General features: G+C 41.6%; 1 protein-coding gene across 1 annotated transcript; it reads left to right on the forward strand.

The window, feature by feature from the left end:
* Nucleotides 1–739: 739 nt before the first annotated feature.
* tspan34b (tetraspanin 34b) lies at nt 740–9528 on the forward strand. Its single transcript, XM_083779903.1, has 8 exons — nt 740–980; nt 3932–4008; nt 4469–4684; nt 5797–5871; nt 6271–6378; nt 6509–6655; nt 7780–7875; nt 8513–9528. Exons 2-8 carry the CDS (start codon nt 3952–3954, stop codon nt 8579–8581), a joined length of 768 nt encoding a protein of 255 aa, XP_083636029.1. The 5' UTR covers nt 740–980; nt 3932–3951; the 3' UTR covers nt 8582–9528.
* Nucleotides 9529–15467: the final 5939 nt, after the last annotated feature.

Here is a 15467-nt window from a genome sequence, read left to right on the forward strand (position 1 = left end):
TGTAGGTGTACTGTGCAAAAACGTGTTTAGCACAAAGCGGCCTCCTGGTGGCGCTATAACAGGCCGTTCTGGAAAGTTTGGGGCAGAGGTTCATCGTTGGCATCCGGGGAGTGTGTGTGCAAAATGTGGCATCGACCGGGTTAACGGTGGCCGAGATTAGCTGCTCACGGACACACACGGACACACGGACGGACGGACGGAGTGCAAAACATACTCTCCCCCCATGCCTTCGGCCTGGTGGAGACAACAAAAGACACAAAACAAAACAAATAGCAGCATTTGGCTCGCCTATAGAATGGTTTAAAAACTTTGTAAAGGTGGGTTTTCAAAAGTGACTGAGTATACAGTGTGTCTGTGTGTGGGGGGATTTCAGTCCAATTCAACTGAGCTTTATTGGCATGAGAAAACATTTAAATCAATTCACACCTTGATACAAATACACTCTGCTCTGTGTGTGTGTGTGTGTGTGTGTGTGTGTGTGTGTGTGTGTGTGTGTGTGTGTGTGTGTGTGTGTGTGTGTGTGTGTGTGTGTGTGTGTGTGTACGTGCATTTGCGTGAGTGTGCGTGAGGCTCAGGTGGGTATGGCTCTGTTCTGGAGCCATGGTGAGCTGAACAACTTGGCTTCATGGGTCACGCCCACCTGTTCCTCTCATCCCGCCCCCTCCCCTCACTTATAGAGTATAACAAACTGGCAGCCTTAACATAAGACCAGACAGCTGACAAGAGAAAATAACGCATTCACACTCATCTCCCAGAGCGAGCAGCGGGGAGGGAGAGAGAGAGAGAGAGAGAGAGACACCAAGAGGACACAGGAAGAAAAAACAGCTACAGGGAGCCTCAGCGGTCTCTTCTGCTCCTGTTGACACTCACCGTGCACAAGCAACCGCCTCCATCATCTGAGTGAAGACCAGCTGAACTCAAACATCACTGCTCCTCACCCTCTGACCGCCTTACCTTTTGGATCTTCTCATCTGAAAAAGGTACAGTACTGACAAGATTTCTTTAGAGGGCTCACTTGAACTTGAACTGTCTGAGGCTCACTAATTCAAAGTCATCACCAAGAAGTAGCATGTTGTTCATGTGCGTGTGTGTTGTGGTGGTGGTGGTGGTGGTGGTGGTGTTGTTGTAGGCGAATGCTTATTTCCCAGTGAAATCAGGTGCCGTGGCAACACAGGGAGGGATCCCACAATGATCCTTTGTGTCCCTCCTGAGATCTTGGCTCCAGCCGGCAATTATTTCCCTCAATGGCATCCTTTGAGATTTGTCTCAAATGGGAGATTTGTTTTGATGGGAGTTGGCTCAGTCCGAAAGGACATTTAACGGCTTTGTCGCTCTGTGTGTGTTATTAATTCAATGGTATTTACCTTGTTTTTCAAACTTGAAAATATTGAATGTCTCAGAGAAACATTTGCTGTCTTAGAGATGATCAAACATTACGTATGTAATTAAGACTATGAATTAATTATTGTCATTCTGACATAGCAGTATGAGATCAAGTATTCTAAACTGGAATGTCATGCCATGCAATCATATCACAACAAAGATAATAATTATCTAATTGCAGCCTTCATAAACACAAAACAATTGTTCAAATGTTCACAGGTGGTGCAGCGGTGCGCCAGTGTATTATAACATCATTTGAATTTTATAAGGTGTGCTAATTTGCCTTAAAGCTCCAGAACAACACACTCTTTCATATTCCTTTTAAAATACGTAATATAGGAAGAGGAAGTGACAGTAAGTGCCATCCCATCATTCGTATCAGTTTGTAATTTAGGTATATGTTTCAGCCAGGCTAAATGTAAAAGCCATCTATGCAAGTGGCTCATGGGTCTGCTTGCAGGTTGCTAGGAAATGATGTTTGTCATTTGCATGTGACTCTAGTCTGAAAAAGCCTGTTAATAAATCACAGGGCTGACTACTGAATGTTAGAGTGAAATAGCCGCTGAAAAGTGACCATAAGGAAGTGGGAAATGCTGTGGGAGGATGAAGAGAAGAGTGATTTCCCTCAAGTCTCATTATGTTTCTAAGGAAGGACACCCTGTCCTCTGGCTCCACATGTATGATTAACTTGATGTTAGCCAGCTTTACTCCGTCACATTATGATAACCTCTTGTTAATTGCACTCAATAGCCACTCCCTGTATTTCAGAACTGAACATACTTGTATGAGTGAATATTTGGGGAATGTTGAAATAACGTTTTACTATCATCATACCTTTTAAGGCAAGCACAATGTGTGCAGTATGAATGTGAAGTCAGAGCCATCCCAATCAAACCTCTTAATGCGACCCGTTGCAATACACAATAGGGTTATTTGCTTGGTCATTGTTTGGAATAACAATTTGCTTGTGTTGTCACTGTAAACAAAGGGCACTGTTTCCCATTTTGGAGGACTATACGTGCGTACACGCACGCACGCGCGCACACACACACACACACACACACACACACACACACACACACACACACACACACACACACACACACACAGAGAGAGAGACTCCAACATAGTGAGAAACAAAGGGTAACAAAGTTTATAAAATAAAGTATGTGAAATGAGGCATTTACACAACCAGAACAGGTGCAAGTGGGAGTGTCGATTGCAGGTATATGACCTGAAATAGATTGTGTGTGTACTGTGTGTGTGTGTGTGTGTGTGTGTGTGTGTGTGTGTGTGTGTGTGTGTGTGGGTGTGTGTGACGTGTGTGTGTGTGTGTGTGTGTGTGTGTGTGTGTGTGTGTGTGTGTGTGTGTGTGTGTGTGTGTGTGTGTGTGTGTGTGTGTGTGTGTGTGTGTGTGTGTGTGTGTGTATGTGTGTGTGTGTGTGTGTGTGTGTGTGCGTCAGCAGAGGTAGTTAATGGCATTGTAATCTCTAATCTGCTCCTGATTGCCTCTACTAAAACTACTGTCCTGACACTGTTCCAAAAATGCTGGGTGCGATATGTTGGCTAGCCAGCCATGGAGTTCTCTATGGGATTGCAGACTCCCAAGCCTTTGTTTTGGTCTTCTTGATGTATCTGTGACTAGAGTTTATGGACCTACTTTACCCCCTTTAATATATCAGTAATGTTTTCAAGTCTGATGAAAGTCAAGCTGTTGCAAAAGGCATATTATGCCAGGGTTGGTCTGTAACCTGCGAGGTCCTTTCATTCCATACCCCTCCTTTTTATTTGTTTAGTTATCCATTTTCATGAAAATGCTGTGGTCCAGCTTATTTGCGTGTGTGTGTGTGTGTGTGTGTGTGTGTGTGTGTGTGTGTGTGTGTGTGTGTGTGTGTGTGTGACTTAATTCTAAAACAAACAAACCACTCACTCAGGTCACAGAAAGAGGTGCCGGACTGCATTCAGCAAATGTCACCAGAGGCCAGGGAACCGAAAAAGCAAGGGCTCTCTCGTGACTGTTTGAGCACGATAAGTGTGTGAGGTGACAAAGGCTATACCGAGAGCTTGGGAAAGTGGCAGGTGCTTTGTTCCCCCACCTCTCCACTGTCTTGACAAAGTGCAGGCTTTACAAAGTCACCATACACAGCATCCTTATTACGGGGGCCTCACTCTGTTAATTTGTGACTCCATCTGAAGCACAGCGTGACAAAACCTGCGAAGAAACAGCTAAATTGACAGCAAGTTCACGCTCTTATACAACGTCTTATATAAGGTGACTGATGGCATGCTGTTTACACATGTCACTTAATGTCAAATGTTGGTTAAAATTGCTGTTGATTATATGAGAAGAATGTTCATTAAGGACAGATCACGGGGTTTGTAGAAGACGTGAAAGTCCAATGTTCTGCCTTGGGATAAAATTCACAGTAAAAGTGTTCATTTCCATTTAGTTACATTTGTTCTTGTAGTTAAATCAACACACCCTGTAGATACTCTAACAATGTGAATTCATACTTTAAAAGAATATTATTTACTCATTGTTTTACAGACAGAGCAAGCTTCAGCAAGATGGGGTGCTTTGGATTCCTCAAAGCCATGATGTTTGCCTTCAATGGCATTATCTTTGTAAGTGTGTAACATTTGGGAATCAAACTAATTCATAATAATGATGGAGGTGCAGTCGTGGTTGCCATAAAAACGTGTCATATATGCTTCTTATAATGATGTACATATAGCGTAAGTTGAGCTGTGGAACGATTGTGGTAATATGCAACCGCACTACAAATATATACTTTACTGTGAACAGACACTTTTATTAGTTTATGACACAGAAATGAGTGGGAACATTTTACATTGCCTATACCGTTTAAAATGTAAGTGAGGTTATGAACTGAGGTTATGAACTGCACGTGGATACACAAAGTCCAGAAGACCTGCTCTATATCTTTGACATTACCGCTGAACACTGATTTTGCAGCTTTAGGGAGCAATGAGCAATTCCTCTTTGAGGAATACATTTCTCCACCTTTCTTCACCTCGCCTGTCTCCCTCTTCCCCCCCTTTTTCACCCACGTTGTTCCCCCAGGTGGCAGGCGTCGCCATCCTGGGTGTGGGCATCTGGGTGAAGGTGGACAGTAGCTCCATCCTCGGCATCGTGGATCAAATTGAGGACGCGCCTTCAGAGATCAATCAGATCCTGAACGTGGGCTACCTGCTGATCGCCGTCGGGGCCGTCCTGCTCATCATTGGCTTCCTGGGCTGTTGTGGAGCCATTAAAGAAAGCAGGTGCATGCTGCTCATGGTAGGTTGCCTCATGAATAGTAGTTTGTTTCATTCATTCATTCATTCATTCATTCATTCATTCATTCATTCATTCATTCATTCTGACCTGAGATCAGATTCTAAAAATGTCTTCTACATCCTGACAGTTTTCTGAAAAAGCTATATTTCTATGTCAGTCGTTCTTAGATTTTTCAAAAATAGCAGAACTACAAGCTCGTAGCGCGCCACTCGGTGGCGCGCTACGAGCTTGTAGATCTGCTATTTTTCAACAGCTAAAGCATAACATAGTGCTAACACCAAAGGGGGTTCCCGCCCCCAAAATGGGTTAAATGGTCACTAATTGCAAAGTGACTCTGAACAAGACGCAATCATGTAAGAGCAAGATAAAATAAATATATATATATATATATATATACACAATAAGGTACAAATGATTAAGCAGTGAGTCAATAAAGGTTCATAATAAGGCATTAGAAAATAAATAAAAACACACATTTAGAATTACATGAAGTAGTATGTGAGAATTAGTTTTTCTTTTTCCATTTTGTTTGCTGTTCCAAAGTTGCGGAGCAACAGAGGCCACATCATGAATCAAGAAGGTTTTATTTGTCACTAAGAAAACGAATTGTTAGACAACTTACCATTCCTCTGACTGTAGCAGGGCTGCTGGTAAGAAGGTCAAAGAGGAACTAAAAGCATAACATTCTCAAAAAAGTATGAGAAAAGGTTAGATCTTACACAGTTGATGAAAAGAGGATATGAGAACTTGTTCCTTAAAAGATAGGGCCTAGTCAAAATGTACTGGCCAAAGGTTTAAAAAAAAAGCTAAGCAGCTCGCGGTAATATTAATTTTTATCTTTTGCATCATGGATCCCATGGATTGCTGCGTTTTAAAAGAATAATTTACACCTGTTCCTGTGCAAAATTGTATTCCCTAGACGGAATTTGGGGGATTGTACAGCCAGATCACTTGCCTTGCACTTATACAGACCAGATTCCATCTCTACTTTGTATGCCTGGCATCATGAACAAAGGGTGCTATACACAAAGTAGGGGTGGTGGTTGTTGAGGGGAGTGTGTAGTATTATGAAAGTCATGCTTATTCACTCTTCTTCCTTATCTTCCCTATAGTTCTTTGTTATAGTGTTGGTGGTGTTCATAGCGGAGGTGGCTGGAGCAGTGATAGTCCTGGTGTTCAAACCATTGGTAAGTAATTAGACAGAAACCCCCCAACTTTTCCATGCGAAGGAGCCCTAAATTGCTATAGCCTCTGACACTATTGTGAAATGGCAAAATAAATCAAACAAAAGAAAAAGATTGACCATCTACATGTTTGCAATGCATGTAGATGACATACAAAACATGTATATCTGCTATTTTTGTTTAGAAACTTTTACAAATATTTCCATAAATTTTGAAAATGCCGCTGCACTCGCCTGCGCCAACCACTGGAAAGACGTGATATAGAGGATGGCCAGACACGACGAAGACAATAATCTTGAAAATAAATGTTATGTACTTTTTCCTTTGAAAAGAGGGCATTATAACAAAGCATATTTAGTCAGAACTGAATTCAAAAACAAAATTCTGCACTTTACATTTCAGGCAGATGATATGCTTAACTCGCTGGGAGAGCAAGTAGTGAAAATCATTCGAAAAGATTATGGGGACAGTCCAGACATCACACAGCTCTGGAATTCAACTATGGAGACGGTACATTGTTATGCTATACAAATTATTAAATTACTGTGATAAAACTTAACCTAGCATTTCCTTTGCACTCAACACATCGTGTTGGCTTCAGTGCTCTGATGAAAATAAATTATCTTTCTGTCCCTTGTAGCTAAGGTGCTGTGGATTCAACAACTACACAGACTTCATTGATTCTCCATATTACACCGACAATGGAAATAACTTCCCAACGCAGTGTTGCAGCCCAGACACATATGGCGTTTGTAACACAGAACTGGCTGAGAGTGCATTAAACACGGTATGACCTGACCTCTGACACTAGTGCCGCGTAGCCAGACTATCAGAGAAATCTGCTGATAATGGCTGGGAAAATCTGAATTCAATGTATGGGCTTGAACTATGGAGAATACCAGAACTGACAAACCCTACACCTGATGCTTTTACAACTAGTCCTGATATGAAAGAAGGGCCATACAGTCTTTCCTTTGGTTCTGTGATATTTTTTATGTTTCAGAATTGTCAATCAATTAATGATCATTTCATTCATTCCCCTCCTTTTGTCCCTTTTACACCAAATCACTTTGCCAAAAATAGCCAATCTACAAGCTCACTATGTGTCTATATGTTGTGATCTTGTAGATCTGCTATTTTTACTGAACGTTTGCCTAAATTGTCACAGAATAAGTCACCTATTATGACATGTCCACTACGCTATGGTTGAAGCGGTTAACTTCAGTATTACATATTTTAACCAGCTTAAAAAGAGTGAATCGGGGGCACAGTCGGTAGTGCTGTCGCCTCACAGCTAGAAGGTCCTGGGTTCGATTCCCACTGGGGACGCTGTGGGTGCTGGTGGCATGTTCTCTCCTCCTCCCATACCCGAGGTGGGGTTGGCCAAAGGGCCTTTCTGTGTAGAGTTGCATGTGGCATGTTCTCCCCGTGTCCCCTAGGGTAGGTACCCTCACAAAAAACATGCAGTAATCCTGGTCTCTAAACTGCCTCCCCCTGGCCAGCCGGGGCGCCTGATGGAGGGGAAAGGAACTGGTTGGAATAACGTGTTCCTTCCACGCGCTACGTCCAACCAGGGAAACTCCCCCCTGTCAGGTGTAAAGGAGCAACTTGGACACTCATGCATGAAGGAAGCATGAGTTCAAGTCCGTTACTCTCCCCAGGTTGGCGGAAGGTGTGTAGAGCCCAGGATCACATTAGATAATTGACACAGGGGTGAAAAATGGGTTACAAAAACATGGGATAAAAAAAATAGAGAAAAGTTAATCAAAAACTGTGTGAAGTGAGTTTGGACGGAGCTTCTTGTCACTTTTATCCCTGGTCACTGTATTTGCTGTAGCCTACTGAACCCAGAGTTTGAGACAAAACCATTTGGGATTAATTGATAGTAACTGGTGTTTATTATTTCCTCAGACAGTGAAACTTGGCTGCTTCCCGAGGTTAATACAACTGATCGATGAGAACTCAGTAGTTGTTGCTGCAGTGGCCCTGGGGATTGCAGCTCTGGAGGTAGGACACCTGTTACTGACTACTTTGGACATGTTCACATGGCCATGTCTCTCTGAAGCAGCCTCTAGTACATTGTTTGTAACAATGTATACAATGTTTCATAATAGCCCAGTGGTTCTCAAACTGTTTAATTTCAAGGACCCCCATAACTCTGAGAGTGTTCAAATCAAATGGACCCTTACAGGCCAATTTGGTTCCATTTGGTTCCATTCCATTTGTACAGTTTCAGAGTTACAGACACGTGAGGGTCCATTTGGAACCCCATCAAGGAACCCACACTTTGAAAACCACTGATATAGTCTATCTATCATTATCAGGTCATGTTCTTTATTTATTTTTTCACACACACACACACACACACACACACACACACACACACACACACACACACACACACACACACACACACACACACACACACACACATACACACACACACACACACACACACACACACACACACACACACACACACACACACACACACACACACACACACACACACACACAGAACAACACACACACACACACACACACACACACACACACACACACACACACACACACACACACACACACACACACACATTCTTACTCTTTATTCTATTTAATGCTTGATGTTTAAATCCTATCCCAGGTGTGTGCCATGATTGTCTCCTTGACTCTCTACTGCAAAATAGGATCAAAGGGAAGGGATCACCACTGAAGAGGAATTGTGTCTACCTGGACACTGGAGGCCCCGGGAGAGGACTTTTATTATGAAGGAAAATGATTCTTAGGGTATTGGACCGGGACACTTATATATCAAAACATGTGCAATCAACAATTATTAACACTATAATTATATTTTTTATCGAAGTATTGCCAAGAGATGCCTTTGAATGTACATATTTATTTCTTGAGATAGGAAGACGACGTACTGTACCCTACACAGAATAGCCATTCCATCTTCATTTCCCAAAAGCTCATTTCAATGGTCTTACAATTCTATAAGCTACACTATAACACATGCAGGAGATCACGAGTCATTCATTGATTACATGATGAGATACAGTTGCTTTCATTGTGATACACGGAAACACTGAAGCACGGATCAATGCTGGAGAGAGGGATTCCTGTTGGAGCGGTCTGCAAATAGCCATTAAGATTTACACATTGTATGTACAGTATGCTGTATGATGACTACATTTCTTTTAAAATAAAGTCAGGTGTATTTCTCTAGACCAAGTGTATTTTTGTGCTGCCTAGTGTGCAGTGGTTTCTGGATCAGGGCCCACTAGAAAAGAGTTTGCGGTCCACCCATCTGACCACTTAACATACTGTAATAGGCTGCCGTGTTGAGAGCATTTTCAGACCATATTATATTAATGATCAATGGAGATTGTGTTCCAGTTTGGATGTATACTTTAAGTTCCTACTTAGCAATATTTGAATGAAAACTCAAGGTAACCCTATATCACTAACCGCGGGTGATTTTCACCCGGACAATTATTTTCATGTGATTTTCTTAATGTTGCCGATGTCGGAGGTGTGTGGACTGTGGGTCCTTGGGTACCTTCAGGATGCTCAGCGACATCATAGAAGGTGGGTGTGTTCCATGTTTTTTTCTACGGGCAGGTGTTCGGGTGAATTTCACCCGGCGTTAGTAATGGTAAAAAAGTAAATCCCTATACTCCCACACTGGGCAGTTATCACACATTTGTCACCGATTTTGCCCGTTGTTTGGTGAAATTTCATGTTGAAATATTAAAGAAAAGTACCTCAAATTGGCATGGATTGTTGTACTTAATACTTAATATATTTTGTGCACTGTGATAACCCTCAGTCTGTGCAGAAATGCTTCTGTTCCAAAACATTCTCGTGCGAGGAAGTAAATCCCCAAATTATTTGTCACAGAATGTTTATGAAACATTAACGTGGTAAAACCTTCATTTTAGGGACTCAATGGAGGTTGGATTGGGCTAAAACTTTGCCCAAATATGGAGATGACATATACATCATTATAGTACTGACTACTGAGTGACGTCATAGATGACCGAGGCCATATGCTGCGTTTGACGCATCGGCAGAGGCAAAGCTACAACTGTAGTTACAATCACACACGTCACTACGGACGCACGCTTGGTGACCTCAACGATCAACAAAGCGTCAACACGACAAATTATGCTGTTATCTTTGCATCTTTTTGCACGCAGCATTATGAACGTACGTCCAGACAAACTTCCAACTTTATTATAGAGATAGAGATCACCTGTGGATGTGTTGTTTAATTGTGACGTTGCCCTCTGGTCAGCCTATTTAAGCTGTGAAGATCAATCTTCACGTCCACTTCATCTAAGTAGGACCTATGGATCATTAGACGATAGGGGAGGGGACATAACAAGATCGAAGCAATATATCGCGTAAAACATGAGGGTTTGGAGTCTTCTCATCATTTTCTCCATCATGTTACTCCAAAGCTTTGGCGAGGACACTGTGGCAGATGGCATCAGCATACACCAGCTGGAGCGTCTGGTGGAGATGCTGACGTCTAAGGAGTGCAAAGACCTCCTGTGGGCTCTCTCCCATAAAGAGGAGAGCATATATGACCGTTTGAAGCGACTGTCACCAGAGGAAAACATACTCAATACCTCAAGCACAACCTCACCACGGTCAATTCAAGTCAGGAGAGATGCCACTGATGCTGCAGAGAGGGAGGACATAGTCCAGCATCTAGACCACCTAGAACTCGAGCCCCGCATCATGAGGATTACTACTGATCCAGCAGAAAGAGAAAGTCAGTGCCGGAATGATCTGACACAGTGGATTCTGAAGAACGGCGCAAAGACCTACGTCGACCGGCTTTCCCGCGCCTTGCAAAAAGTGGGCAGGACAGACATTGCCGTGGAGGTGGGGAAAAACCTCAACCAGGACAAATACTTGAGTCTGAAGCATCATGTAGAAGACTACCATAAAGGTTCCAGCCCTTTTAGTTTCCCGGGGGTCAAATCAGAGATCAGGAACCAAGAACCAAGTATTGCAGGCCCGCAGCCCCTGAGAAAGCGATCAGATGATCTGACATGGTCTGAGTTGGACCTGATCATAGAACGGGTTCCGGCCCCTCAGAGGAGACTGCTGGACATTCTGTGGCCTTTGGTCTATGGCGTCCAGCTGTGCTTCGGGGGAGCCTCACTGATCGGCATTTTTACCCTCTTCATCATCCACGTCTTCTACAGAGAATCCAGATAATTATGTTATGTTCAGGGATTCCAAATAAGGAGACAGTTATTCTAGCCAGTGGCAGTAATACAATATACTGTATGATAATCATCATTGTTGTTGTGTGATACATTCACAATCATAATTGTGCTTTGGCAACACAACTCTCAAATCTAATGGCAGTAAAGTCTATGGAATTGAACTGAATTAAATTGAAAGAGACACAGAGAGTGAGAGAGAGAGAGAGAGAGAGAGAGAGGAAAGAGAAGACAGACCATCACTGCATTTCCACCGTACTAGTGAGAGCTGAACTTAATTACAACAATGTGTTGTAAACTGATGTTGGCTTTGGAGGAAATGAAACCGATCTGGCTTCAGGAGGAAATGAGGAGGGATCGAGGAGAGGAACAAATTGGAGTAGAAATTCCAGACCAGTGGTTCTCAACCTTTTCTGGATCAGGTCCTGTGTTCGTGGCCCACCCATAAGTTTGGGTGGGCTGATTAATCAGATTTCAGATCAACGCTGAATGCATCTCAGTCCATGACACACGTTGTACATAGCTGTACAGTACATAAACACTTAACCTGCATGCTGTCCCTATTTTGGGCAGGGCATTTTAGTCAAACATTTTCTATTTTTATCCCCATAATAGTGAAAATTGTGAACCTACAAGCTCTATAGATCCACTACACTAGCTTTGCTATTTTGTGGGGCTTAAGTGGTAACTTACTTTTGCCGCCCACTATTTTATTCCCGAAACGATGCCTCAGGATGAGAAGGTTGATGATCTCAGCAGAAAGCTACTGTATATATTGTAGAAAACAGAAAGGAGAAATATCAGAGGTAATGTGGTAATGACTGACATCAGTACTATGATGTCAGTCATCTCCATATTTGGACAAAGGAACAGTTCAACTTCCATTGATTTCCATGGTAAATTTGTAATTAAGTATAAAATGTGAACAAGTCTAATAATGGCCCCCATGTATAAGCATGGAGGGCATGATTACGGTACATATTTCCTTTGCCTTCTTGGCAGCGTGAACCAGCAAGGGAACAGATCGGCATTCCGAAGCCCCCCCCCCACTTTGAACCCCCACCATTTCGAACACCCGCCACTCCGAAAAAGTCTTGTCAAAATGGCAGGGTCAACCAAAGAGGGTTTTAAACCCCGCCATTCCAATGAATAGTGTATAGCGGCCTATACATCCTGTAATAAAATGAATGTTTAATACCTCTGCCTTGTGTGCATATGTCCTGCTTTCTGTTTTCCACAAGAAACTCGGAACTGTTTGTTCCAGCAACAAACAGGCACATACAGACCCTCTTCTATAGTGCCACACCGTGAAAGAACAATACTATAGTGACTAGTCTACACAGAAAAAACCATGTCATCACCACCTCCTTTCCTGTTGATTCCGCTGAGCGTAAGCAACAGGAAAGGAGGTGACTGGTGATGACAGTTGGTTTCAATTTAATGCTAAGTCTTGGAGTCTGGAATGATGATGACGGTGTTAATGGTACGTAACGGTTACACTATCCCTCACAGTGAAAAGTAAACCGGCCTCTTATCTGTCCCTCTGTCCTCATGAGTGAATCTGGACTGGCCTGCCAACACTATGTCCGGACGGCGGACAGTCCGGTCTACAGTCTCCTCTGACACAGACACTCCTGTAAGCCTATACTGTGCAGTAGGCTACGTACACCGGCTTCCAGTCCACTTTCACTGAAAACCCTCACCCTCTATTCTGGCTTTTAACTTGACACGGATAGTTCCCCATGTGTGTCTGTGACAAATAGGAGAGGAGGAGATACAATAGCATCCTGTGTCCCAGAGGAGCACACTGCATTCTGCTGAAATGACAGGAACACACACACACACCACGCACGCACACACACACACACACACACACACACACACACACACACACACACACACACACACACACACACACACACACACACACACACACACACACACACACACACACCACACCAGAATTACACACACAAACACACAAACGGACACACACACTATAATTACACACACACACACACACACACACACACACACGCACACACTTTACTCACATAATCCAACAATTTATTTTATTATTTATTTATTTTCATTATAAGTAACTTTCAAATGATGGTGTCTTTGTCAAAAGTGTATGAAACGTTTAATTTGTGATGTAATAAATTATACAAATGAAGTTGTTTTATGTTTTCTTTAGCCTATGTTTGTTTGTTGTAAATACATTTCAAAATGTGTTTCAGTGAGTGATGTACAAATACCATAATAGTGACATAGCCTACAGTTTGTTTAATATTTACAAATGTGTAAAACTAAATGAAACATTCAGGCACGGTCTTATACAGTTTAAAATATTACACAGGTTACATTTGTCAAAGGAAAAACTCAACAGAATGTTTCCAAATGTGAATCCAGCCTGCGACAGATGTGGCCAGTCGCTGGCCACCCTAGCTCATATGTTCTGGCACTGCACTAAACTAACATCATTTTGGCAAAGTATATTTAAATCACTGTCAGACATTGTTGGAAGACCTTTTGACCCGGATCCACTGACAGCAGTTCTGGGGGTCGGGGGGCCCGGGGTCAAACTGTCTACTTTCCAATATAACATGGTAAAATATGTGACTCTACTGGCTCGCAGACTGATACTGTTGAATTGGAAACAAGCACAGGTTCCCACTCACACTACACTTATGAAAGATGTTATGCACTACTTGCAATTGGAAAAGATAAAGTTTGAATTGAGAGGGAGTGAAGATAGATTTTACCAGACATGGCAACCCTTCATTGACCATTTCAATAGGTGCACGCTAACCCCTCCTACACAATAGATAACATATTAGAAAATTGGAAAGAAAAGTAAAGAAAAAAAAAAGGAACTGAGTATTTTTATTTTATTTTATTTATTCTCATTTAAAAAGAAATGTCTGTAATTCAGTTAATTTACAACAACGTGTTGGGAAAGTTTTGAGAGCAAGAGTGTCTGTCCTGTGGTCTTTGTTTTGTTTGTCTGTTCACATTTGTCGTTGTTTAACTGTTTTTTTTGTTTTTTCGTTTTTATCACATTTATATATCTTTTTTATTATGTATTGTATGTGGAATGTACATTATCTGTCTTTATCTTTCATTTTATATAACTCATTATTATTGTCAAAGATTGTCTTATAAGTTGTCATATACAAAAAATGCCTAATAAAAACAGTATTAAAAAAAAAAAAAAAACTAAATGAAACATGGAAACGCCAAACTTTTGTTTTTATGGTCCAGGTCTCTCCCTCTTTGAAGACAACTTTAATTTGTATTATTAAATCCAAATTGAAACAACGTTTTTATTAGTATATATTATATTCAAAAATGTTTCACAACACTGGCATATAATTATGTGTGAGAAACCAGCTATTTCTTAAATGGTTGTATTGCAAAACTTTTTTATATGTTAGGCTGCTTAAATGATAATCAATGCCAGATAGCGTTTTCGTACTGACTGTGGTCACAGACTGTAATTACAGCATTTATCCACATGGTGTCAGATGATCCCTTGTTTCTGTGGTCTTGGTGCAACTCTGAGTGATGTTCCTTGTTAGTTCTGCATTTTCTGGGTGTTATTTAAGTTCCCTGTGCCCATCAGTCATTGTGGTCTACAATGATAACCTAATAGGCCTAATTGTTTTGAATTAAATGTCAGTTACTTGAAAAGTCTGTCCTGTTATTTCTTGTATAGCTTTCAAGTAACTGACATTTAAAAACATTAAATACAATACTTTGGGAACAGAGTGAAATGACTGTAGGCCTACAGCCTCCTTTTTAGTATGACAAGATCAAAAGAATCACGATCTGTAAAAATGGTCACTGATTCACTGCTTTGAGTAGATAATTAAATATTCTACGGATAGCTATACTCTTCACTGGCATCATGAAATAATGGGAGTGCTCAGTTCAGGTCCATAAAAAGCTTTGTAGTGTAGGTCTCTTTGTGAAACTGATTTCATGAGTATTTACTTTTAGGGTTCTCCTTATTTGTTCTCGTACTGCTGGTCAGAAGGTGTGTACATGTGTGACAGAGATGGAGAAGATTGTGGCCCCATCATTTAAAGTTACTCTAAGACTCTAAGTGATATTAAGTAGGCCTAAACAAAAGATACAATTTCAGTTTGAGATACCAATTTCACGAGACATGCAAGATTATGACGAGCAGAAATTGATGAACAGACAATAGGCTATAGTAGGCTACTTGGAAATGGAATCCACCTGAAAATGTATTTTCTGTTCACTAAAGAGCTTGGACCTGGAGAGACCTGCATCATGGATAGAGACACGGTGACTGAACTAACAGCAATGGTTACTATAGCAATACTTTAA

The sequence above is a fragment of the Protomyctophum parallelum genome, assembly GCF_964188405.1.
Source record: "Protomyctophum parallelum genome assembly, chromosome: 13".
NCBI lineage: Eukaryota > Metazoa > Chordata > Actinopteri > Myctophiformes > Myctophidae > Protomyctophum > Protomyctophum parallelum.